This window comes from Miniopterus natalensis, chromosome 5 (assembly GCF_054644295.1).
Source record: "Miniopterus natalensis isolate mMinNat1 chromosome 5, mMinNat1.hap1, whole genome shotgun sequence".
Lineage (NCBI taxonomy): Eukaryota > Metazoa > Chordata > Mammalia > Chiroptera > Miniopteridae > Miniopterus > Miniopterus natalensis.
In genome coordinates this window covers 63,365,048-63,392,457 of record NC_142085.1, presented here as the reverse complement: position 1 = coordinate 63,392,457, position 27,410 = coordinate 63,365,048, and the positions used below count along the sequence as shown (strand labels likewise).

The following is a 27,410-nucleotide window of genomic DNA, read 5'->3' as shown; positions in this document are numbered from 1 at the left end:
TACATTGTCAAGTGAGCTGATATTGGAGTTAAGGTAAGAGAGCCCTGGACCAAGAACTGTGTACTCAAGTTCGAATCCTGATTTAACTGCTTATTAGTTGTCTGACTTTAGAAAGTCACAGTAACCACTATAAATCTCAGTTTCTCCATTTGTAAAATGGACATAAGGATAGCAATTATTTCAGAGGGTTGGTCTGAGGATTGAAAGACATAGTCCATGTAAAGGGGTTAGCACAGGATCTGGCTTATTGTAAATAATAATGAAAGCACTGTGATGACCCCTCCTTCATGCAGAGATGAAATCTCTTCTCAGAGAGGCATGGCCGTTCCAGGCTGCAGGCAGAGAGTTGGAAGCCAGCACCACAACCAAGTCCCCCACTTAAAATCTGGTTTGCGTTCTAGCTGTGCTACCTTAACATGATGTGAGAAGGATCCTGGAATAATGTTGAACTACCAGCCAAAGTAGGAGTCCGAGTGCCTTTCAGGAAGAGAATGCAAATGAATGAAAGGAGAGCACAGGACAGAACCACAGAGTGGCCTGGCTCTAGAGCATCTGCACAGAGAGGGCGCTGGGCATGGTATCTGTTGTTGAATAGAGGGGGGAAATAACTTATATCATAAATATTTTTATAATTGTGAGTTTGAGTCAAAATTATATCTATGTATTTTGAGGATTTTTCCCTCTTGTATATAAATCTCTCTGGGAAAGCATATATGAGTTGAACAAAATTTAACGATTTAGTGCACTTTCTCACAGTGATATTTTTCTCAATTGTGTACTGTTATTTTATGTATGAACCTCCTTTCTTTTGTTTCTACAGAATGCTGAAGTTTCTGTTTTTGAAGTTAATATACGCTTTGTTGGTGGTCTACTCTCAGCCTACTATCTGTCTGGAGAAGAGGTAATGAAAAGTGGCATATAGATGTGAATTACAAAGTGTCTTAAAATTACATTTTTAGGGTAAAATATGCTTTTTGTGGTGTGTTTAGGGGTTATCCACTGGCTTCATATTTTGATGGGTCTCTAGCATATACTGAATTTCACATAATATGTACTAATTAAATGAGCACACTGGGAACGTTTGGCAGAGCATGTGGTCATAGTAGGCAATGCCTTTAAAAAGCCTGGTCTATTGTGATATGGATAGTGTGATTATAACTACAAATTTTATATGTCTGTGGATAAAATAAAGAGGTTTAGTGCAGTGGCAGGCTTGCGGATGATTTTTTTCTTTAAAAAGTATTTTAATATTAGTATAATGTTAGCTCAATAAAAACTTTTTAAAATGAAGAAAGCTTGGCTGGCAAGTAAGATATATACAAATTATAGTATTTAAGAAACTGAGGGGGTGATGAGACACTCAGCTTTCCAGTGAGGGGTCCTGCAGGCCAGTGTCCCTGTGTAAAGTGCTTTGCAATTCTTGCTGGGGTGAGTTAATTCAGTATTTGTAGCTTGGGGCAAAGCAGGAGTTTTTAGTTTAGCTGCATTTTATTGATATATTTAAAAAATGATTTTTGTATCATTCTCATAAAGAGCTCAGGTTTTCTTGAAAGGTTTTGGACAATTTTATGAATAGCCTAAGTGTCCAATAAGAGTTGCTACAATGGACCTCACCTGTAATGTTGACAATGTTAAAAGCTGAGGTCAAGGAAAAACAGCCAATGTATTTCAGTTGCACGTCAGTCAGATTTGTGTTGGCCTCAGCAGTCTAGCTGGAGGAAGCGTGGATCTTACCGGGGGTAGTATTTCATGTATTGCTATGCTTCTTCAAACAGATTAAGCAGAGCAATAAATGTTAAACAAGAAAAGCTGCTTTAGCATTGTCCTGTCTCTCAGGTACCTTCCTAGCCGTAATAAAATAGCCCACACAATCTTAGCAGGTTCTCTCTCTTTAGATTTTATTCTACCATAGAGCTTTTCAAAGTTATACAGATGGCTTCTGTACTCCCCTATATCTGTCCTGTTTGCATCCTATTTACTTATTTATTTATTTACCATCACCATTTATCCCCTCCATGCCCTCTTCCACCTCCACCCCCTGCGTGCCCCCCGCCCCATCACCACACCGTTGCCCATGACCATGAGTCCTCTCTCTGTTTATGTCTTAAAGCCTGTTCATTATGGACTTTGTCACCTTCTTACTCAGGGTAAAGAGACCTTCTGGTAGGTTGTGCCTCTTCTCTTCTGCCAGTCCCAAATAATTTCAGTTTGATTTAGGGTGTTCTGAGCATTAAGCCAGGGAACCCATGCTTTTAAAAAGTCATACCTAAAATTACGTGATGCTATTTTAGTTAACAAATTTCTGCTTTTAGAATACTTGCCTTCGAGTATCTGATGTCTGAGAGTTCTCATTGTTTTCCACATGGTATACGTAGGATGACCTTGGCTCTAACCTTCACTTATGTGGAGGTGAGACAATTTGGGGGAAATGAAGGCTCATCCTTCTCTGTCTGGGCTCAAACAGGATAATCAAGGGCACAAAGAGAAACACATACATGCCTTTCTTCTAAATGTGCATCATCTTTAATTCGGATACTTTTTCACTTCTAACAGTGTTTTAAGTTTATACACATATATTTGTTTCTACGTGTATGCTTATTATAGACATGTAAGTGTTTACATGCTTACATAAGTATAATGCCTGCAGATACTATAGTTTGCCTATAGAGAAAATCATTTGCCTGTGACCTTACTTTTTAGCTCTGTACTTAGCTAACCTTAGTAACAAAGGACTGCAAAGACGTCCATGGAAATTATTACTTGTTTAGTGTGTTTGTTTTGTCCTTATTCCTGTGCAAACATTGTTTCTATTAGATCTAGACTTTCTGATTTTAATTTTATTATGAAAGTTATGTAAGGTATTTTCTTTCTTTTCTACTTTTTATTTCTATAGCACACATTTTAATTTTAGTTCATAAGAATTCATCTTCTTAGCGTAGGTTTTGCCAAACTATTTCCTAACCATTGGGCAGGTGGGTTGTGTTCCGTGTTCTTGTATCTTTAATAATGTAGCTGTAATCAGTCAATGGAGATTAATTTTGTGGAGCGAGATTGCCGGGTGAAAAGCGCCTGGTTCTGGATTATTTCAACATGACTTCCTGCTTCTTCCTCCCAGTCACCTCATCACTGACGATTATCTCATTGACCAGTGCACTTGGGGGACTTGACCGTCAGGAATACACTTAGGAAAAATTATTTACTCCAAGCCTGTGTCTCCATATCAGAAGGAAATTTTGAGCATTCATTTAATAAAAGAATGCCAACATGTCCAAATTATGAATAACTTGGTTTCAGACTGTTGATAGAGTTCTATACCACACACTTTTATATAGGTCAAGGTATTTACTAAGATTATCTAAGAAAATCTATCTTCCTAAATTATCTCATAGAGAAGCTACTAAATTACCATAATTTAACAGTCTAAATTTCATCACTGAGGCTCAGGAGTATTTTGAGAACATCTTATAAATCATTGTAAGTATATAGGCCCCCATTGATATGAGCTCAAAATCCTAAATTTATATTGCAAAAAGTAGAAGAGGAAGTACCACTGATTTGTGTTACGTTCTTTGAGAAAATTACAACTAGAACCCTGAACAATAATCAGGAACGCCAGTGAAATTCTAAACCTATCAAAAGAACAATAGAAACATTAAATACCTATGGTAAACTTTGATTTCAAGGACATATTCAGAAACTTTAAACACCCTAGCTCAGTTCAAATATCTGATACCACTGGGAAAAAAAGTCAAGCAACAAGATTTTCAAAGTCTCTATAAGAAATGCAAACAACCACAAGTACTGCAAACAGGATAGAGATCAGATGAATACCAAATAGGAATGATCAGTATTAAAGATAAATAAAATAAATAGCATTTCTCTATTATGAGCTCAAGGGAATTTTAAGTCCTCATTGGAGACAGTAAATAGCATCTGGAATATCATTATCCAAAATATGTTCTATATACCACTGGTTCCTTTAGACATGACAGGATAAATCTGTCTGTACTCATACTAAAAATAAGTCAGAAAAAGCTACATCCTGTATTCTTTCTTAGAAATCCACAGTGCACAGGAAAACAAATGAATTAAATTTTATTAATCTCTGTGTTTCTTATATTTACTTAACTATAACCCCTCTTCCTTTTTTTATGTAACATCTTCTAACACTGGGTTACAAATGTTGTTTCCCAGAACAAATTTTGGGAAACACCATGGCAGAATAAGGGTAACCAAAGCAAAAATGATTTTGAAAATTGACAAACGCCAAACAAGACATTGCAAGAGAAATTGATACGTGTAGAAAATAGCACGTATGAATATCCCACATATTATTATCTGTTTTACAACCGAAACCAATGGCTGTATTGAGCAGAAAGTGACTTTTATAGGACATAGTGATGCCACAGAATCAGAGAGAAGGCTGAAGGATAGGCTGGAACTAATAGTCTCAAGCTGCCACAGAGAATTTCTCTGGCTTGATGATCACTCTGGGACATCCTAGAATTAATAAACATGCACTATTTTTTGTACCCTTGTCAAAAAAACAAAGTCCCAGGGAAAAGAGGTCAATTGGCAATTTCGGTTGCACGTGGTCCCTTGGGGACCTTGGGGAATGAACGAGAGGGTGTGATAGAAGCAGTCTTCCGGAGGGTTTGAACTCAGTATCCTGTGAAGGCCAAGGAGAAGGAAGTATGAATAATTCCTGAACAGCAGATCGCTGCCCTATTAGAAGGGGGGAGAGAATAAATGTTTGGGAGCCAATAACAAAAACAAAGAAGAAAAGACGTAAGTCTACTATGAAAAATAAGGTTGTCAGAAAATAGATACGCTTATGGAAACTGATAACTTAATGAAATGCTTCAAAAAACTTCCCTGAAGTTTTTTAAAAACTACTTTATTCTGTAAATTAAAAGGAAACATTTAGAGCTAACAAGGTATTTAATCCCCAAAGGAAACATTCTGAGGAGTATGTTTTAAGTATGTGAACTAGAAAAACAAAAGACCAGCTCCTAGAAACGAAAAGATTTGAAGAACTAGATGTCAATGAGAAAAGGTAATTAGAACATCTGATCCAAGCCTGGGGAAGCACGCATAGTGGATCCTTCCATGAGGTCAGTTTGCTCTGCCAAGATATCCTCCATTTGGAAGGCAGCGAAGGGAGTTTCCCCAGGTTCACCAAAAGAAGTCTGCTCCGGACCCCAGTACCAGAGGCTGCTGAAGGACTTCCTGAGAACGAGAAGTAGCCACCGGTACCACTGAGTTTAACTGTCCGGGGAAAACATGTAAGGGGAGGGTGGGAAAGAGAGAAATAAGATTGAGGGTAGAAGCTTAGTGCTGGAAAGATCTATTTTTTCTTTTCTTTTTTTTTAAAAAAAATATATTTTTATTGACTTCAGAGAGAGAGGAAGGCAGTGGGAGAGAGAGAGAAACATCAATGATGAGAGTCATTGATCGGCTGCCTCCTGCACGCCCCCTGCTGGGGATCGAGCCTGCAACCCGGGCCTGTGCCCTGACTGGGAATCGAGCCGCTATCTCCTGGATCCTAGGTCGATGCTCAACCGCTGAGCCACGCTGGCTAAGCTATTTTTTTCTTTTAACAGAATTCAGACATTCAGGTGTTAGGAGCCTGGACATTGATGTTGTAGAGTTTTTGTAGTGATGATCATAAAAGTGTTTATAAATCCCTTAGAAAATTAGGATGCGTTGATGGGGATACCTTTTAAACTGTTTGCCATAGTCCCCTAAAGAGTTAAAGCCACCTCCCAGATCATTCATCTCCTGCCTCGTTCTGCAAAGAAATTAAAGTGACTTACAGAAAGTGTGTAATATACACAGAGCTGTGAAAAAGAGAATAAAGTCAGAGAATATTCAAGTCCCAGGTATAATCAACAAACAGCTGATACAGCAACTAGACTTATGGCCAATATTTGTTTTCAGATTTCCTAGTGACCAGACCAAGGAAGGGGAGAGAACTAATAGTAATTTGGTTTTGCTATTTTTTTGAATGCTAAAATGTAATGACATAAAATAACCCACATGTAATATTAACGGTACATACTAAATTTCCACAAAACATAGAACTGTCTGGTATAAACAAGAAATGTCCAACAATTCAGTTGGATCCACCAGAAATACATTAGTACCCCTTCCCCAAATTCTGCCTAAAATTGTAAAAATTGGGCTCAGATTTATCCTGTGCTCTCAGATATAAGGAAGGTAATTTAATGCCCTTTAATAATGTTTATTTGAATCCAGAAAGCAGAGATATCAACAGAAGGCATAATTGGGAGAGAAGAAAAAATTTGAATAAAAAATTATCACAGTACTCCAAGATCAAAATATAATATAGTAAATCTATACAATGAAGAAATGACAGATATGAGCAATTCAATTAAAAGGGAGGCTTGAAATAATGGCACAATAAAATAGAAGAATTAGGTAATTAAATTATTGACCAATATTTATTATATGCTATAGACAATGATAATTTTTCAGTAGAATATATATACAATTCCACCAGTCAAAATATAACATTGGAAATATTTGATATACATATTAACATGGTGAAACCATATTAAAAATTTTTAAATAATCTCTTAAATAACAACTAGATCAGGGAATGACTGTACAGGGGTGGGCAAAATTAGGTTTACAGTTCTTTGTATGGAAAAACAAATGCAGGTTATGACTATTACAGTAGCTTTATTAAGTCTGTTTCACGTACTCACAGCTGTAAACCTGCTTTGTCCACCCCTGTGTAATACTAAAACAGACTGCTTAACACAACTAATGTATAAGCATCGCTTTAAATTTTGGGAAAAGCAGCCACAGTTTTACTTAGAGGAATACATAGTTCTAAATATCTGCATTATGAAAAAATTACTCTGTGATTAAGTCTATATTTTATTAATTAGAAAAAAATCTAATAAGGAAGAGAAATAATAAAAATAAGGACGTGAGTTGATTGTAAAATGGAAAAAAAATGGCTCGACTTACAAAGCATTTTTTCCCTCTTCATTAACATTCTTACTGAGAATAATTTTCTGGGAAGGAACTTGGCAACAGGAAACCCGTATTATTCATCTGTTAAGCAATGCAGGTACTTGATAAGGGCAAGTCTGAGTGGTGCTCTCAGCAGGAAGACTCTCAGCTGCATGTGCAGTTCAGCAGCTTGAGCAGGGAGGTGTGTGGAGATGGTGATGGTCAGACTGGGCAGTGAGGCAGATAAGAGCAGTGGCGGGTGTACCCCCCCCCCACACACACACACAGCCACAACCTGGGAGAGGTAACGTGTCTCTTAACTAGACGCTGGCTGCGTTCCCGCCACGTGCTGGGCACTGTTCTTTGCCTTGAGAGATACCTGAGAATAAAATCCCCTCGCCTCCTGCCCTACCGAGCTTATCATTTAGTGAGGAAATGTAACTCTCCTAAACCCAGACTGAGGAACTGGAGCAGACCTGTAAGAAGGAAAGACTTGTGATTTGGTTTGTTAGTTTTATTTTTGGTGTGGAAGGACAATATGCTGGCAGAAAACAGACTCCTAGGTGTCCATCTGAACGGCCTTCATATTTTCAGCATCTCACCTCTTCAGTCAGTTCTCCACTTTAACACTAAATAAAGATGAGATCGTGTCACACAGACCTTCTCTAAACCTCCACCGGTCCTTAAGGCCTTAACAGCTGACTTTTTAATTTGGCCTACCGAAAACCTTTATAAATGGTTCCCCCCCCACAAAAAAAAATACCCTAAGCATATCTGTGTGCTTTTATATGCACATTCCCTCTGCCTATTCCCTGTTCCTTCCACCTCCCCCCGCCTAGACTCGCCTCTCCAAGAGGCCCTCCCTGGCTGCGCTGCTCAAGCCCCTCCTACCCCTCCTACCTGGGGGAGTCAGGCACTTCCCTGAACTCTGCTGTTGCACTTCATTGTTTATGAGTCTGTGAGTCTTCTTACTCCCTCCCCCTTTTCCCCAGTAGAATTTGTACAACTCAAAAATAAGAATGATGTTTCTGCTGTTTTTATACCTCTTTGCTTAGCACTGTGTGCCTAGCTAGCCCTAGAAAAATATTTAGTGTTTGTTGACTAACCCTCTATTAGGTTTTCTATGAACCCCAACAGAAAATTCTTCCAATAACTTTTAATGTAAATTCTGTACATTGATAACATAAAGAAGCAACTGGCCCTGAAGGCTTGAGGTTGATTGTTGGGAGGGAGAGAATGTAATAAGGTGATTGAAAATATACCCAATCTCTAACCTCCTGTGTAATCCCCTGCAACTCCACCCCACTCCTCCCCACAGCCGCCTTCCCCCAGCTCCACAGAACAGCTTCCTTTTTATCTCTTCTCTACATGCTGGTTCTCTAAAGAGAAAGAGGTTTGAAAAACAGTGAGCTAGTGATTATATCTAAATTTCAGCCATTACTAAATATGGCAGGTCATTTATTGTGGACCCTTTAAATAGAATTGACATTAATTAGAACATTTTCTGATATTTTAAACCTAAGAAGAAATTAGGAAAGGTAAATATGAAAGAGATTCAGTAGCATATATTTGCCTTAATTTGTGGAAGCTCTCCAGCTGAAACTTTCTTAGCCATTTATTGACATATTTATGCTAACTTTCTGGAAAGGAACAATTTTAATCATATTTGGTAAGTGGTATTGGTTGTTTCCTTGTGTTAATGTGTACTAATGTGTTTATCCTTATAGTTTCTTAAAGGTTTTGATCCCTATATAGACTTTAATTTACTATTTAGCATTCATTATTGAATTTTAATGAAAGAAAAGAATATGATATAATGAATAGCTAATACTTTCATTTAAAGGTTTAATTTAGTAAAACATGGTATTAGAGAACAGTAATTTTGCTTATACTTATAATTAAATTACCATGTTTAATGAGTTACAACTCTCGCATATTGAATATTTCATTATGATTAGAAGTTTATTTGTACTTTAAAAGGGATATAGAGCATATGGAAGTGATTCTAAAATAATATACATTGAAGTCAAATGAAGTTATTAACTTTTTTTGTCCCAGAGTGAATTATAGAATTCATACCTACTCCTTAATTCAGGTTTGCTATATGTGTCATTTTCTGTTATAAATCCCCTGGTTTTTTTCTGATACAGTTCAAACAGTTGATAAAATTTACATCTGTGTTTTGGTGACACCTCAGTGATTAAGGTGTATATTCATCTTCTTTGTAAGTGAAGTGTATTGAAGACAGTGGTAACTAAGAGCACTGAGTGAAGTAGATGTACACAGTTTAGAAAAAAAGAGAATAGTATTTTTAATTTTTACTCATATTTTCTGATAAAGAAATATGAAGGAAAATGATAGTACCATTACTTAAAATGAAACAAACTGTTTGGCTTTATTAGCAGACATAAATTGTGAAGATTTACCAGTACAATTGGAATGCTTTTATGTAATTAGAGAATTCCAAAAAGCATTTAGAAATAGCTCATAAATCTACCGTATGTTGACAGCACTTTAATAAATTTCTCCTGTGAACTAAAATTTGGAATCCAGTTGCCTATTTGCTTTTTATATTATATTTATTTGGACAAAAAGAAATCTCAGATTTATTGTCATATCATAAAAGAAACTGTAAAAGTGATTAAAATATCTGTTTATCATAGTCTTTAAGCTTTTCAGTCAACCAAGATTTTATAGTAGTATGTTTTCCTTCGATCATTAACTGCTGTCAAAAGACAAGACTAAAAACCAGGGTCCCTAAGGTTAAACTAAGATTCCATCCAGTGATCCAACATTCTGCTAGGAGTTTTTCCTAGGGGTCTGCCCCATTGTGGAATTTCAAGATGTCACCTCAAATAATGGAATTTAATTAGTCCTCAGGTAAATGGCAGCTCCCATACTTCCAAGTATTGCCTTTCCGCCATGTTCAGACAGATGCAGAATATTCATTTACTCTGTAAATATTCAAAGTAAAATACAAACACTTCGACTCCTCTCTCTCCCCTTTTTTTCCTATCAAATTAGCAAAGACTGAAAAATATGTTAATACCCAATTTGGTGAGAGTAGGGCAAAAATTTACTCAGACATTGCTGAAGGGAGTGTAATTTGATACAATTTCTCTGAAAAGCTATTAAGTACTATGTATATAAAAAGGTCCTAGTAAAGGTATTTATTTAGCTCCAGTTATTCTACATTAGGGAATCTATTCAAAAGAAATAATCCAAAAATGTAATCATATTATGCCTAAAGAAGTTAATAGATATATCTTATGGACTCAGGAAATAAGAGGAGGCATCTCAAATATCCAACAGTAAGAGAATGGTGGAGTGGATCATGGAATGCTCACATAATGGCATATTGTACAATTTTAATGGTTATTAAAATTTATGCCTGTTCATTTATATAATGGCATAGATAAGTATTGATATAATAAAGCAAGATATAAATTTTCATGTGTAATATGATTTCAGCTATGGAAAACATAGAGAATAATTACATGGAAGTTTTTCCTAAATATAGGTTTTATAATTGCTTCTGATCTTACCCCTTGCCTTTTTGTTTTTCTATATTTATCAGATTTTTCATAGTGAACTAGTAATAATTTTATGATCAGAAAACTATCAAGGGAACATTGCAATACACATAGAAAAATCATTACCAAACTTTTGCCCCTAGACTTATTCAGGATTCAGTTCTAGCCTGTCTTCAGATTTAAATTTTTCTAACTCTTCTTACAAGAATCTAGGCTGTAAAGTCTTGAAAGTCACCTTTATCTTTTTCTGACATCTGTTTCATAAAGAAAATGGCCTTTACTCAGCAATAATTGAATTCCCTTCTTTATAGTCAATTTATAGATTGCCATTTCAGATGGTGGTTTATTTACAGCAACAGCTACTCGTTTTTAATATTATCCTCAGTTTACATGGAAATGGAGTTGAAACAAAGCCTAAGTAAACAGATTGGTCCTAAATTCTTGCACAGTCTCAGATCCAACTACTTAGGGTTTGTATTATCAAGCTCAGTTTTAAAAGACAAAGACTAATTATACAAACAAGATTTTTTTGGTTAAATACACACACAGAAATCAATCTAAAATGTGACACAAATTAGTATGTAGAGCATTTCATATTCTAAAAAGAACATGTGCATTGGAAATTTCTTTGCATTTTCTATTATCAACCATTTAAAAGGCAATAGAGTAGAATTATTTGTGATAAGTGGATAAACTCAGTAGAGTTCATGTTTGTTACTAACATAGAAGGAAATCCGGAAATACTGAGGCACTTGGCACAATCTGTGACGTTCTCTTTCTCCACAGGATCTAATTAAAAGAAGGTATTAGGGAACCCATAGCAGAGGCCCTTTTTTCTGTTGTGACAACAGTAAATATCCCTTAAGAACCTTCAAAAGCAGTGCATGCTTGCTTGAGGAAGAAGAAAATAAGAGAAAAGCTGCTCAGTCACGAGCCAGGGAGAAAGAAAACCTTGTCTGAGAGATAAAGGAGTTGACTGTAAAGGAAAGCATACGGTCTACCAGACACTCTTGAGGCTTGTCAAGTCAAAATACAGATTCACTTAATGGTGGAAACCCAAGGTAATTAGAAACTGGTACTATTTTACTTTATTTTTTTTAATTCAAAGCAAATTTGCCTATCTGAATACTCCTTGATATGAATTGGTAGAGTTTGGTTTGGGGTACAAAGTTATTAGACATTTCTGTATTTTTGAAATACAATTTTTAAAAAATGTTCGAAGAAATCTATAGATGTGATAAAAAGCCAACAATGTCTTCTTTCATTTCACTCTCTCCTCACCCTACTCCAGTTATGGGATATTAGCTACTTGTCTAAAATCCTGTAATTGGAATGGAATTTTGTGTAATGATCTGAAGCTCTTACTACTTAAAATTGTATTTCTAAGGGAAATTGTCAAATTTTGAGCCTATAGGTAAATCATCTGTAAATAGGGGGCTATAAGAGATATCAACCTAATGAACTTAAGAAGTAACTTTTATTGAACGCAAAGAACATTGCTCTTAGAATCTGGAATCCTAGCTTCTCAGACCCTGTTAGGTTGTTGACTTACTGCATAATTTGAGCAAGTCATTTTGTCACTTTCAGATTTTTTTCTTTAATTGAAAGTAATGGGATATGAAATAAATGTATTTTAAGCATCCTCTAAATCCAGTGTCCTCAAATTATAATACACTGGTTATCAAGTGCACACAATATTATAAATTGGAGGAAGAACGTGGTGAGAGAAGTTTTCTTCTCATAACTCAAAACTTCTTAACTTATTTTTAGGCATAAACACAGTGACTCCTGGTGAAATGTAGAGCTGTGCTTCATGCTATACAATGCCTAAGTGGTCCCGATATGTAAATACCTTGGAATGGAAAAGAAGTAGGAAAGTTGGACAACTTTATCCCCTAGGAAAACTGTAGAAGGGAGATGCTAAGAAATAGAGAAGCACCGCAAAGAGAATAATAAACTGGTATAGACACAGAACAGTTAGGAACAGGCACCGATTCTTTACTCATGGAACAGTGACAGTCTTAACTCCTTCCTTACCCAAAACTTGAATGCAGAGTGCTTTCCATTATAAAGCCATCTCCCATTTTACTGACAAATTCAAGGGGAATTCTGACAACTGTAGCAAGAATGAGAAACAAGGATTTTATATCCAGCAAAACTGACTTCCAGGTGTAAAGGGCACAAAGGCAAACTATTATCAGCATGCATGAATTTAGGGAATATTGTTTCCAGGAGCCCTTCCTGATGAGCCTACAAGGGAACAAGCTTCAGACAACCAAAAGACCACATATTGTATGATTCAGTCTTAACAAAGTTGTACATAAGTCTTCTTCACACTGTTAATATACACCATGCCTCCCTTTACAAATGTCTGTCCATTTGATTCTTCCAAATGTACAGTATTGGCATAGCTCTCTCTCTGTTGGAAAATAATTGTTTTAAACCTTGTATGACTAGTCCTATGCTAAAACAGGAAGGATTATTTTACCTGTGAACTACCACAGATAGATTCAAGAGCTACTTTACATGTAAATGCCCTTTAAAACTAAATACTGTGATGTGCTGATTTGCAACAAAGTCTGTATAAAGAGAGGAAAGACTAATAAATGCTGTGTTGTGAACTAATAATTAAATTCTCAATGTGGTATAAAGTACTCACAGGAGGTTTGTTCTTGGCCTTACAAATCTGACCATATCTTTCCATTCTTACGCTATTAAGTGACTCAGAGACATGACTTAACAGTAAAATAAGCTCCTCAGGCACAGTGGCAAGCACATAACACTGAAATTATTCAGTCATGACTACCATTCATTTAAGAATTGGCCGTCCCTTTGCTCTTAAATATCAGGCAAGCGGCAAATGGAGAGTTGGCTGTTAAACTGCAAAATCAGCATCGTGTGGCTTAATATTTCTTGTGCTGTTTGCTAAACTTAAAAGATTATTAAAGATGTTTGCTTAATTCACTGCAGAAACATTATAATACCTGTGGCATTATATAAATATTTTGATTAAAGTATTGTTTCCAATCCATTTATTTCCAATCCATTATTATTGAATTACCTGAGTCCACCTTCTGAGAAGTTCAGTGCTTCTCACACTTTGGATGATATCAGAATCCCCAGGAACGCTTATTAAAACAGATGTGTGGTTCCCACTCTCAGGGTTTCTGATTCTGTAGTTCTGGGTAGGGGCTGATAATTTACATTTCTCACAAGTTCCCAGGTGATGCTGGTGCTACTGGTCTGAGAACCACTGACCTAGTATCATGACATCGTCCTCTTACAATCAACAGGATTCCTTTAGTTAAAAAATAAACTAAGAAAACAGACATCCAGATTTGGCTATCACCATTGTTTAGGAAACCATACCCCATTTACTAAATCAAGAATTGAGGGAAACATTTCCTGTATTGGGAATCATACTAAACTCCTTCATGCAGTACAAGTTACTTGGTGTTTCGTTTCCCTTAAGGAAAATGCCAGTTAAATAAAGCAAATGGAAGAGTCCTCTCATAATCCCTGAAGATTTTATGACACAAATTTCTGTCATTAATATATAATGAAGATTTTTAAAGAGTCTTTTGAAATCTTTTTTCCTCACAGTCTAAGAGGGCTTTGCCAGAATTTTTATTTTTATTTTCTTATCAAAACCCCTTAAAAAAAAAAAAAGTTGCTTTTTCTCATGGTTTCAGTCATTTGTCTTCCACAGAACTGCCTTCTGGTGACTAAAATTAGGGCCAAAGTAACAATACCCTACTCTCATTTTATTTTGTTGACAGATGAAATTTTCAGCCTTGATCTCAGGTTTATCCCCAGCGCATTGCTTTTTGTTTACTGTTAGGACTTGGCTCCGTTTCTTTTGCACCTTGATCTGTGGCCCTTAGACTGGACTGTGGACTCCAGTGTGGACGCTTCTGTGTTTACTTCCCTTTTACCCTTGACTGCCATGTTTTTGCCACTGTGCTTTACCTCAGAACTTTGAGTCTTACTTTTTTTCAGCTTTATTGAGATATAATTGACTTATAATATGTACAATTGGTGGTGATTTGATAGACTTATATTTTGCAAAATGATTACTAACCACAGTAGTATTAGTTAACACCTCTATCACCTCACATAATTACTATTTCTTTTTTGTGGTGACAACATTTAAGATCTACCCTCTTAGCAATTTTCAAGTATACAATGCTGTTTTGTTAACTATAATCACTATGCTGTACATTAGATCCCCAGAACTTACTCCTCTCATAACTGGAAGTTTGTACCCTTTGACCAACGTCTCCTCACTTCCCCACCTCTACCCCTCCTCAGCCCCTGGCAACCACCATTCTACTGTTTCTTTGAGGTCAGCCTTTTTAGATTCCACATATGTGATATCATATGGTATTTTTCGTTCTCTGTCCACGAGTTTTACTTTTTTTAAACACACAGTGCTGCTATCCCAGTCTTTCTGGTAGAGCCAGTTCTTTTGAACATATCTAATAGGTCAGTTTCTTAGCTACTATAGGTGATTCCCATCTGAGTGATACGATGTTCACCAGTCACAAGAGAAGATGTGTATCTGCTGTTCATAGGTAATATTGGGGGCAGTCTGCTTTGTCTGAAGCTGAATTTACGCTCTTCAAATACACCCAAAGAATAACTTTCTCTACAGTTTTACACAATTGTCTTTCTCCATATCTGTGATTCTGCATCATGATGGCTAGGATTTGCCTGGTTACCTAGTGCAGTGCTCACAACAATATTATATCCGTCTTCATTTTCTTCTTGGAGAAGAAATGGAAGTTATTACTTCATCCTTTCCTGTGTATCATAACTACTACTCTGTGGATATTTCTCCAGTGTTCCACTTCAAAAACAAGTGCTATTATGAGTCATTGACCACAGCCGTCTTGTTTACTTATGTATTCCAAGTGCCTCGTGCAACTCGGCATGTAGGACATAGGCGCTCAATAAATATTTGTTGAGTAAATGAAATGACATTTTTAAAAGGTCAGAATTATAGAAGAGGTTCCTTTTTAAAAGTTTATAATTTTAAAAGTTTAAACTATGTTGAGTGTGTGTGTGTGTGTGTGTGTGTGTGTGTGTGTAATAGCTTTAAAAAGCATTCAGATAGTGCAAGAGTGGCCACAATAGATGAGATAAGTTGTATGTCCTGTTAGTTATTATTTGTTTGTATTTTAAAGAGGAAATGCCTCTCAGATTATTTCAATTTGATATTTTCAAAACTCTTCTAATAGAAAAGTATTGAATTATGTGACATTTTGTTATTCTGATATTAATACAAGGCATTGTTTCATTGAATTATTTATGGCACTGTAAGAATATAACTGATCTATTAAAAACAGATGTAGTGTTGTCATGAAATTAGGATATACGAAAATATTTTTAAAACTCCTTAATTTAAATGAAAAATATTTAAGATGCTTTCAATCAAGTTAACATAATCCAGGGATTGGCAGAGTACAGATACACCCATTCGTTTATATTTTGTCTGTGGCTGCTTTGACCCTGCAACTATAGTTTATGAATGAGTGAAGGAATTAATGAATGCCCTCTGACCAGAAATTCCACTTTCAAACATTTAGCCTGAAGAAATAGTCATGTGGACAAATAAATATGTACAGGGATGTTCGTTCCACTGCTGTTTGTAATATCAAGACAATGGAAACCTAAAAGTCAAATAATAGGGGATGCCTAAATCGTGGCATATCCATACCCTGGTCTGTACTATATAGCAGTTTTTAAAAGATGTCACAGAAACGTATTAATTGATATAAAACAGAGGTCATCAAAGTACAGCACTCTGACCAAATTCAGCCTGAGATCTGTTTTTGTACTACTGGAGCTAAGACAGAATGACTTTTACAATTTAAAGGATTATCAAAGAAAAAAATGTAGAAACAAGAGATACAAAGTCTAAAGTACTATCTGACCCTTTACTGAAAATGTTTGCTAACCTGTGACATAGAATGTTGTATTTAATGTAGATTAAGTTGCTGGGGTAGATTTAAAGCATTACAACATCCTATATTTGGAATGATGCCATTTTTCTTTAAAAAATGCAACCAATACTATTTAGAAGGATAGACACTTAAGATGTGAACAATAGTTGTGTTTGGGTATGTAGGATTAATGATGTTCTTTACTTTCTGTCTAACAACTTTATGGTTTTTCAATAATGAGAATGTATTCGCTGTATAATGAGAAAATTTAAAATTTTAATTTGGGTGTGGGGAAAAAGAATAGGAAAAAGAGAGAACTTCTCTGAGTTCTGAGGGCAAAGGTATATTTCTTCATTTTGTAGATGAAGAAACTGAGGCTAAGAGAGGTTAATCAACTTGCAAAGAGGGGAACAAACATGAGAAGAGTTGCACTGCTCCCAAATTTTCTTTCCAGGAGCATCACCACTTAATCATTTAAAATGTTCACCCAACAGCTGACATATGAAATTTTGAATTCTGTGCCCAAAGGTACTTTAGAGGTATCAGTGTATAATATATAATAAAAGGAGGATTATGCAGAAATAAAAAACCACCAGTTTAATGGGATTAGATGCACAACCTGATAGGTTTCCACTTACTTAGAACAACAAAAAAGATTAGTTTACATTTTGCATTTCTTTCAAAAAAGCAAATGAAACCTATGTAGGCATGGATATTTAGTTTATTTTGTAAATCTCTAAACTAGTACTGCTAAATAATATGCTAATTAATTGCCTTTTCATTTCTATAGAGTTAATAGTTCAAATTCTGTCATCTGACACAAAAAGGGTACATTTCCTGAAGTTTATTCCCTTCTCAAAAGGTAGACACCTCAGGGCCTGGTACAGACAACTGTTTACAAATTTGCTCAGCAACTTAGAAGGAGAGCAGATACACTAGGACTGAGAGTATCTTTATTGTAATGAACTGCTAGCTAATCACAGAAAGAAGCAGCAGGACCATGGAATGCAGGCATAAAAGCTCAGCAGTTTGGGGGCCATTTAGCATGTGGACAAAAATTTTAACATCTTTCCATTATTCCCGTGGGAACCACTATCTTATAGCCAGGAACAATGAGGATAATAACTATTGTTATAGCTCTTTAAAAAGCACTTGTGCATTTAATCACATTTAATCATCTTGTGATTTGGGAGAATGATTCCCTGTTCATAGATCTAGAAACTGAGGCACAGAGGGGGCTGAGTGAATGTTGAGATAACAGCCCAGGCAGCCGATGACAGGGCCCAGCATCTCCCAGCCCCAACTCAGTGTCTGCCTGGTTTGCTGATGCTGAGTCACCAAGACAGGATCCCTGTACGTTTCACTACATCAAAAAAACTAAACATGTTTTCAAAATCGAAGCAAAGAAAAAGGTTAAACTATAAGTGTTTTGATGCTCTTTAGTAGTGAGATTCAGTATCCGGGAAAATTCACTGACATAGAATGCCTCCTAACTCAAAAATGCCGGGGAAGCACAATATACTTGCCTGGATGAAGCTGTTGTTTTCTTCCTCTTATGTTTCTAATGAACAAAGGTTTCCAAGCCTGGAATATTTGAAATCATTTGTGATGTTTACCTTGCAGATGTAATAATAAACAGAACAGTCCCTATTTCAACACTATGATATCACATATTAACAACCTCTATGCAGTGGATTCCACAAATTATGTTAGAAACCGTAGCCAGATAGGGTACATGCTTGCGTAATTCCTGTCTCTTTAGCAGACATTATTGTTTCTTTAAAGATTTTTCCTTTTGGTGTGAAATGTATGTTCAGAAACTATTTGGCATTCACTTGGCTATAGCTATCATCCAGCCATCCTCTATCAAAGCGTTTAACTAAGAGAAGAGGGCCTCTCTGAACCTTAGTTTCCTCATCTATATACCAAGATTATGGAAATAGGTGACCTTGAATGTCTCTTCTAGCTGTAAATGTCTGCTGTATTAACTATTTTTAAATGTCTTTATTTGAATATTTAAGCCTTTAGAGGTTCCATTCTAAACTGAAAAGCCAGAGTAGCTCAGTAAGTTGGTTGAATGATTAAATTTCGTCCATATTATGTGTGCTGATCAACTCAGCTAACAATATATGGGTTATTTCAGTTATCATTCAGCCAGATATTTATCATTTGTGTAGCATCTTGTGCTGAAAGCTTTTTGTAGTAAAAATGAGTAATAGGTAAACTCTGCTTTTACTAATGGGGACTTAGCGTTTGATCTTTTAACAGTGAAGTTTTCAGCAAGAGCATCTGAAGAAAGGTTTTGATATTGATTGTGTACTTCAGACTGACGCAGGCCTGAACTGAAACCGGTTCCTTCCAGAGCTGTCTGCTCTTACATCTTCTTTCCTAACTCTTTGCTCTGGTGTGTAAATATATTCTTGTATAGTTCTTCAGGGATCTACAAACTAGAGAAGCAAGGAAAGCCATACATCTTGATTTACAGCCATGTCGAATCCTATCTGTAAGGATAAAGTAAAAAAATAAATGTTTTTATTTGATAGATTCTAAAATCAGAAGTTTTTTGAACATTGATCAAAGACTGTGATGATGTTACTTACGTGTATTGAAAAGATACAGTTTTGGTGTATTTTGAAATTCTTAACTTCCAATCATAAATGTTTTTATCTAAACCTATTTGTGAGTTGCATGCTTGAAAAATTATTTTAGAAGCTCTTTCATCATATTTTACCACCCTCCTTTCAACATATTATGTTAGTTTTTATTTTTGCTGTGAGTGAAATCAGAATCTCTATAATGCAGAAATTTTTTGAAGATCCTCGTTGAGTCATAAGTTGTTTGCCCACCTCAGACTCGTTGGTGGATTGTGCAGTTACCCTATTTAATTTTAATGGTCATTTAAAAAAAAGAAAAAGAAAAGGAAAACATCTATTATTCAGCATGGATTACATTTTATGTACTGTCATTTTTCATCTTGTCCTTCTAACTTTGTAAAATCCTCCCCAGCAAATATAAGTACCAATAAACCTTGGAAACCAAAACTAAGAATCAGGCGGCAAGTTAATACTTATCTTCATAAAACATGAACATCATCTTGCTTTTTTACCAGTCTCATTTTAGTACTAGCTTTATGACTTTGAATACTAGTTTTTCAGTGATAAATGGAAAGTAGAAATTATGAGCTGCTCTCCCATTTTACTGGGGAAACTGAGAACCAGAAAAGTTAAGTGACTGGTCCAGGCCTCCCACTGAAGCCGTGGTAGAGCCAGTCCTAGCAGCGTCCACATGCTGGTCCCCGGTTCAGCACTCCCTCCATCATGACTGCCCATTTGAAGGAGCACTGAAGTACCATTTAGCGTATTTCCTGTGATCATTTGCTTTCCAGCACATTATCCAAGATGTGCTAGCTAAAATTTAACTGTCCTTTAGAATGATTTGTGACAATTCTCCTTTACTCTTTTGACAATGTTAATTTTATAAGCTAGTTTGGAATTTTATTACATACTCGCCATGTTACCTAGAAAGATGTTCTCTTTGAGAATCTGATTCCTCCTCCAAGTAACCTCTCTTCATATCTCAGGAGATGGTAAATCAAACATTAAGAATTGGAACTGATTCAGGCTCACATATGATTTCATTGAAAGCATCAATAGTTTAATGTTTTAATCCAAAACTGTTTTTGTAATTGTGCCCAAGATATAGACTCCGGAATACTTGACATAATTATTTGCAGGCAGTAGAAACCAGTGGAATCAGATGGAGCAATTTGCAAACACTAGAATAGCAATGGTTTCTCATTATAGTGCTCCCCTACTTATTAAATGAACATTTATTATTGAGCACCAGTTACTTTGCTGGATTACACACACACACACACACACACACACACACACACGAGAGAGAGAGAGAGAGAGAGAGAGAGAGAGAGAGAACCTGAGTAGAAGGTACCAAAACAGCAGTTGGGTAAAAGCCAAGACAAGAAAGAATTTCAGGCAATTAAGTAGGGAAAGTTCTTGAGGAAATACCATTATTTTTATTATCACTATAAAAACTGCAACTAACCTTTTAGAGTGGTTGCTGTGTATTAGGTATTTAAATATAATAATGCCTTCATTTCTTTTCATGATCTTTAAAATAGTAAGTGCTTTTGTTATCCCTGTTTTAAGATGAGGAAATTTAGGCACAGGGAGAGTAAGAAATTTGTCCAAGATTGCCCAATTTGAAGAAGGTTTTTAAAGCCTGAGCCCTTAACTCACAGGCCATATGATTATAATATCAAAGATGGTGTTTTAACTACATAGTTTGACTTTTATCTCATATAAGTTTCTTGAAAAGGAGTTAATAACAGTTTAAAAAGTTAGATTGAAAGTAGGAAGTCAAGAGATGGCTGGGCAGTGATTGGATCATCCCTTACAGCAGAAGAGAACTTGGAATTCTCTAGGGGAAGGCAGAGGAAGGGGAGGGACACTGTACCTTCCGGTCATTTTTTCCCCTCCCCTCCACGCACTGTTAGTTGTTGAAATAGGAACTTGTCCACTTTAAAGAGAGTTATAATAATTTGGGGGGGGGCATGATATCGCTATTTTTTAGCTCTTTCTATATACTACAAAGGCCGGGACTCGAGGAATATTAGTTTATCTGAATTGTCAATCAGATTTTTACATTAAAGCACACTACTTTCTTAACTTTCATTACTAAGCGAGAGTGGGATTCCAAAAGAGTAGGGTTTCAGAAATAGCGTCAACGTTGGTATTACTGGTTTGTCTTCAGTGTGGGAGGCCAAATACCTGGATTTCTCTGCGGGGAGACTCGGGTCTCGAGCAGGCCTTGCGGACCGGAACGCTGTCCTCGGGGGGAGCACACATGACTGCCTTGACAAATGCTTTCCCATTGGCTAGGAGAGGACTTTGCTTCTGTTCTCCATGCTTTTCTGTGCTCTCCCAGCCTTTCTCACATCCCCCTTGTTCAAGGAAGAGCTAGAAGGAAAGCGTGTAGTTCCCAGCCCACCATGCTCAGGCATACATGTCACAAGGAGAAGGGACAAGGCACCTGCTGGCTGGCACCCCCAGAGCAGGGAAAGCTATAGCCGCCCTTCCTTCAACGAATAAATTAACTCCATGCTTTTCTTTGGACCAGACTATGAATGGATGTCAACTAATTAATCTTTCTAAAGCATGATTTTACTCAAGTGAATTGGCTGCTCAAAAACTTAATGTTTTTCCATTTTAACAGAATATAATTCTTAGCCTTTCATTTGCGACCTTCCATGATTTAGGCCAATGCTGTCTGTGTATGCTTGGCCTTATTTGACAGTATTCCCCTTTTTAGTCAGGCCCCCACTTGCTCCCCCTGGGTTTAGACTGAAGCCTTCAGGGATGCCCCCTCCACTTCCCATCCGCACTCCCTCGAGCATTATCAGCCCCCAGTACACGCCGCATACAACCCTCTTCAAAGCACCGTCTCCACCACGCAGCCTTGCTGAGCTTCTCTGAACCCCTAGACAATTTTATCTCTGGCTCTCATCCTTTCTGTGTTTGAGATATTTATGTGCATATGTTATGTTCTTTACTAAGTTCTGGGTAGAATCTGTACCTAATTTAACCTTGTATCTTTCAAATCACCTGTACTTTACATCAGAGGAAGTTAAAACTGTGTAGGTATAAGAGGACGTATTGATTACTTGTAATAATATGTCTTTTTACAACTTTTTTCTTTTTTTGTGGGTGTTATTTTTTATTTATTTATTTATTTATTGGGGTCACATTGGTTAATAAGATTATATAGGTTTCAAGGGATACATGACATGTATTTTGTGTGCCCACCACCCAAAGTCAAATCATTTTCTGTCACCACATATTTGGTCCCCTTTAATATTTACTGCTCCCTGTCCCCCTTCCCCCTACTTCCACTGTGCCCTAAGAAACAAGTGAAGAGAGAATAGGACCAGATCTCCTGATTTTCAGTCCAAGACTCACCCACCAACCACAGTGGTTCTCCCCCTGGCTTGCACATTGGAATCGCCTGACATCAGATATTCTGATCTGAAAGCCCCAAGCCATAGAGATTGGAATCTCAGGGGTGCAACCAGACATCAGTAGTATTTAAAACCCTCCATGTGATTCTAATCTGCAACCAAAATTGGAAGAAATGCCCCACTGCTCAATGGCCCTTGGACCATTCTTGCTTTCCTAGGTAATTCTGTTAATTTTGGAATTCTTTTAATTTGAGAAACTTTTAACTTTTTTCATATATAGAAAATTTTAAAGTAGAAAAATGCTAAATGTGAGATAATAGTATAGTATGTTTTGTTTTGCTTACAATAATAGCTTACTTGACTGTTTAACTTTTCAGATATTTCGAGAGAAAGCAGTGGAACTTGGGATAAAATTGCTCCCTGCATTTCTTACTCCCTCTGGAATACCTTGGGCATTGCTGAATTTAAAAAGGTAAAACTCTTCATTTTCTACAACAAATTTCAAGTTGAAATAGACACCGGATGGATAGGAACTTGTATGATGTTGGCCACTTACTCCATTGGAAGTCTTGGCATCTGCCCTTGTGTCGGAAGTTATTGATTTTTCAGTGTTCCATGGTCTTCGATGGGTCCCTGTCGAGGGATAGCATGACCCCGACAGAGTTATCCAAGCCAAATGTGCTGTGAGGTTTTCACTGTCATGGTGACACTGCATCAGTGAAACTGTCTCCATAGATTCCAAGAGCATCTCATTGTCTTTAAAATTGTCATGAAAATACTTCAGAGATAGAACACTTGGACTAATCAGAGCTCCCATGCAATGAGACTGGGAGCACCTGAGACCGCCCCACCCACAGTGACAGGAGGGAGGGGAATTGCTCCACTGACCCAGATCAAACCAGCCTTCGCATCCCATTTGGGTGGAGAACCCTGGTGTGACACGTCCATGGGAATGTGGCCCCAAGAAAAACCTGGGCTGAGAACTTTATGGCATTCTCCCAGGGAATAGCTTGAATTTTCATGATAGCTTGAGCATTTTGTAAATAAGCAATTTTATCTTAAGCTTTTTTTCCTTAACTTCTTCCCCCGTAAGTAATAACTTGCATTTGCGCCTCTTGTGATAATGATGATGGTGATGATGATAGCTATTTATAAAATCATAAAATATGGTGCTTTCTTATAGACACTTTACACATATTACCACATTTAATCCTTACAACACTCCAATAGTGTCAGTACTGATGTTATCTCCTTTTTAATAATAAGGATCTCGAGTCACAGGCAGATTATATTACTTGCCTGATACCATACCGTATACAAATGGTAGAACTAGAATCTGTACTTTGATGCTTATGCACACACACTGATGCACAGGCATAAATTAAACAGCTTTCTTGTTTTCTAAATGCCAAGAAGATGCACAGGATGGTTTGGCAGGATTAATACAGATTTCTTCTTCATCATTTATTTTAGTGACATTTTTTTCCTAAAATGAATTATGAAAAATCATCAGTTAAATGTCATGCATTATTTTCATTTGTATGTTATATCTGAAATTATTCCTGTACCTGTCTGTAATCGTGAGAGGGGCGGGGAGTCAGGGGTAGTAGTGCTGAGGCAGTGAGGTGGGGAGAGTCCACACAACCGGTCCATGTTAATTGAGGTAGTTCTCTGGTGTATAATGTGACATCTCAGGATCTGTTTTCCCCTTTAAGGGACCTAAGGCTTTCTCTGTTATCTTGAAGACTGTAGCATATGCTGCTTTAGGGTCCTGAGGCAGTGGGTATGTGCTTGGCTTAGAGGCAGCAAGGCATTTGTTAGAGGTGTGTGTTTTTTTGACTCATGCAGACCACCTATATTACCTTCCAAGTTTTCAGACTTTGTATTTATAGACAGTATTCTGACCTAGAAACTATTGTATTACCTGAAATAAGACCTGATTATAAAAACACTGTACACATTTAACACATTTTTTCCCTACCTACACTCTGAGAAAAATTATAGAATAGCAGAAAAGTGCACAGAGCTAATTGGTTATCAAGACAACCATTGGTTATAAAATCTAGGTATTTTATAGGTACTGTAGGATTGTCTTCAGAGCAATCTTTTCAACTCTCCAGGCTTATTTGTAACCTGGAAGTTAGGCTACTTTAATTGTTCTTTTGTGAAAGTTTTCAGGTTCACAGGCCACTTTGGAATTCTGATGAAGCATGGCCCTCTCCTCAAAAATTGCATATTCCTGAGTACACATATTTTTACAGTTTCCCAAAGCAAACAGTGCCATAGGAGCCCGCCTATGACCTCAGGACCCCAGGTTTAAAATACTGGAGCGAAGGATCACTCCAATCATCTATCCTAAGATTCCATGGAACTAGTTCCTGTTGCTTCCTGGAAGGTAATGGAATTAGATCAAGGCCTGCTAAACCTAATAGACGTGTGGGCCTACATCTTTGCAAAATTCAGTCAATTCTTTTAAGGTGCTGATATCATTTAATTATTTCTAGCCTTTCTTAAAATAAGCATAAGAAATTGGATTCTTTTAAAGCATACTTAACTTTACTTAGTGTTTATTTCTAACAACCAAGAGGATTTTTTCTTAGTTAAATCTGTCCTTAGTGTACAGTGGAGACATTTTTTTGGTACCTAAAGGAATACTTCTAAAAACTTTCTAATACTGAATCGTCTATTATCTTTCATACATGTGCCTCTTGAAAATTCATTAAATGGGGCATTCAAGTTTTTCTTAACACCTTATTTTGCATTTACAGTATTTTACATAGATGTTTTTGTTTAATTTAGAAGATTATAGGAAACTTCTATATGGTGAAAAACAATGTGCCATTTCATTTATGTGTTCTCCGACATTTTCAGGTTAAACTAGAGGCAATTAGGTGACTATTTGACAGCTGATAGGAAAACTTTTAATTTCTTCCTGGCATCCTGTATGAATTTTTTTATTATATATTTCATCCATTCTCCATTCCATTTACTAAATAACAATGACTTGCCCAAATTTTCACAATAAGCCTTGGCAAAATTAATAGTAATATCATTCTACTAAAATTCTTATCTCTTTGCCCAATCAAGTCTACTCATCGAATCCCCTTCCAACTGGGAAGCTGATTAGGAAGAAAGCAACATTTTATATTTATCTGCAATAATTACATTTCAGGATACACTATTGATGTCAATCTGGATATATATGCTGTTTTATCTGAATCTTTGTGTTTTTACAGTTTGCGCCAGGGGATAAGGGACAGATGCTATGGAGCTTCTTTGCTAGTTTTTTGAAGGCTGTCACCAGTAGAAGTTTCAAAGAAGAGAGGAGAAAAATATGTCTGGCACAATCATATTTTCTTAATTACCCTCTCAGAATAAGGGAGTGTCTGTAGAAGGATGCCCAAGAGGAAAAAAAGTGCTTGAGGATGCTTTTTAGAATAGCTGTGTTCATTGTTGACTGGCTTTGAAACTCTTGGCAATAATTGTGATGGGAGAGGCACAGAATATGCCATCTATAATTCTGGTCTTCCGTCTCAGATCTGAAAATAGTTATGGATGCTGCTCTTTGCCAACAACTATCTGTTAGCAAAGATGTGAACTTATTGGTATTATTTGTTCACATCTCTCTAGCATTCAGGTTATTACCTAAAGATAATTGGTTTCTTTACCTTTTCTTTGTAAAATAAATAAATAAGCATTTATTTGAGCCCCTGCCTTGATGAAGGTTCTGTGCTAGGTCCTGGGAAGATTGTCCTCTTCTCTTCACTTCATTAAAAAATAAAACAGACGTGGTCTTTCCCTCTGGGTATTTACAGCATAGTTGGTAAAGCACAATATATATATTTTATGTTATATTATACACTCATTCATGTAACTGACAAATGTAAGATAGTCTGTGCCAAGGAGAGAGAATAAGTCTCACTGAATTGAGTTTAAAGCAAGCAGTATTTTGAATTGGGGACATTTATGCATTTGGAGCCAAAACACCAATAAACCAAATTGGATTTCAGTATTTGTGCAAACTGAGAATAGCAGAGAACCTAAATAATTAATTCATATTCTACATTAGGAACTCTGTCCCAAAATCTGTTCAGAAAAAGAAAGTATTTTATAATGATCTCTTCTGCAACACCTGTAACAAGTTCAAGAGCTGCTGTATGTAGTTGCAGAGTCGTCAGAACTGTGATGTAGTGGCCGGTGGTGACTGGACTGAACAAGCATGGAGGTGGCAGGAACCGCGCCAGACTGGGCGCGCAGTCTCGCTTCCCCAGCACGGCAGGACCGTGAGAATGCGGGACTTAAATAACACCCCCTGGAAGAAAACCATTACCTTTTTAACAGATTAGATTTGGGAGAACCCAATTTCTCTCATGTAAAAATGTCAAAATGTGATGCCTGATCTCGTTATTACGATTAGCAAGAGGCCATATGCCTTTTTCCTTCCAGCCTAAAGAAGAAAAATCACCTCTGTGATTTATAAATTCCAGTATTTCACCATTTCCATATAAGTGAGCATAATTCAAGCCCAGGTAGAGTAAGCTTATTAGATTTTAAGTTTTCTAAAGTGTGTTCTTAATTTTAAATAATATAGGCACTCTTCCCATTTTTCATTTCTATCACTGGGCATACCTTCCAGGCGTGCCTAATAATTATTCTGTCTTTCTTGATAAATGAGTTAGTTTTAGCTGTGTACTATTTTATCACTTGTTTGTCTTTGTGGATTTCTCTGAACTGACACTTTGCTGGTGGTTATATTAGGTTAGCGGAACTGTCTACAGCATGTGCTTTTAGTGCACTCGTCAAGGAATGTTCCAGAAATGACTGATCTGCATTCTCGCTCTTGTTAGTCAGCAAGGTGATGAATGTGGTACAACTCTCTCACCTGCTTTTATTTCCTGCTGTGTGAAGTTTTATTTACTAATTACCCAATGCAAATGCACACTACATCATTAGTTACATTTACATTGCAGTTTG

At 36.6% G+C, this 27,410-nt stretch overlaps 1 protein-coding gene across 1 annotated transcript in view; it reads left to right on the top strand.

The window, feature by feature from the left end:
* MAN1A1 (mannosidase alpha class 1A member 1) overlaps positions 1-27,410 on the top strand; it is a 127,602-nt gene that overhangs the window by 51,123 nt on the left and 49,069 nt on the right. Inside the window, exons 4-5 of the mRNA XM_087817588.1 lie at positions 821-901; positions 22,814-22,908. Coding sequence (XP_087673714.1) covers positions 821-901; positions 22,814-22,908 — 176 coding nt within the window. The remainder of the gene's footprint in view (positions 1-820; positions 902-22,813; positions 22,909-27,410) is intronic.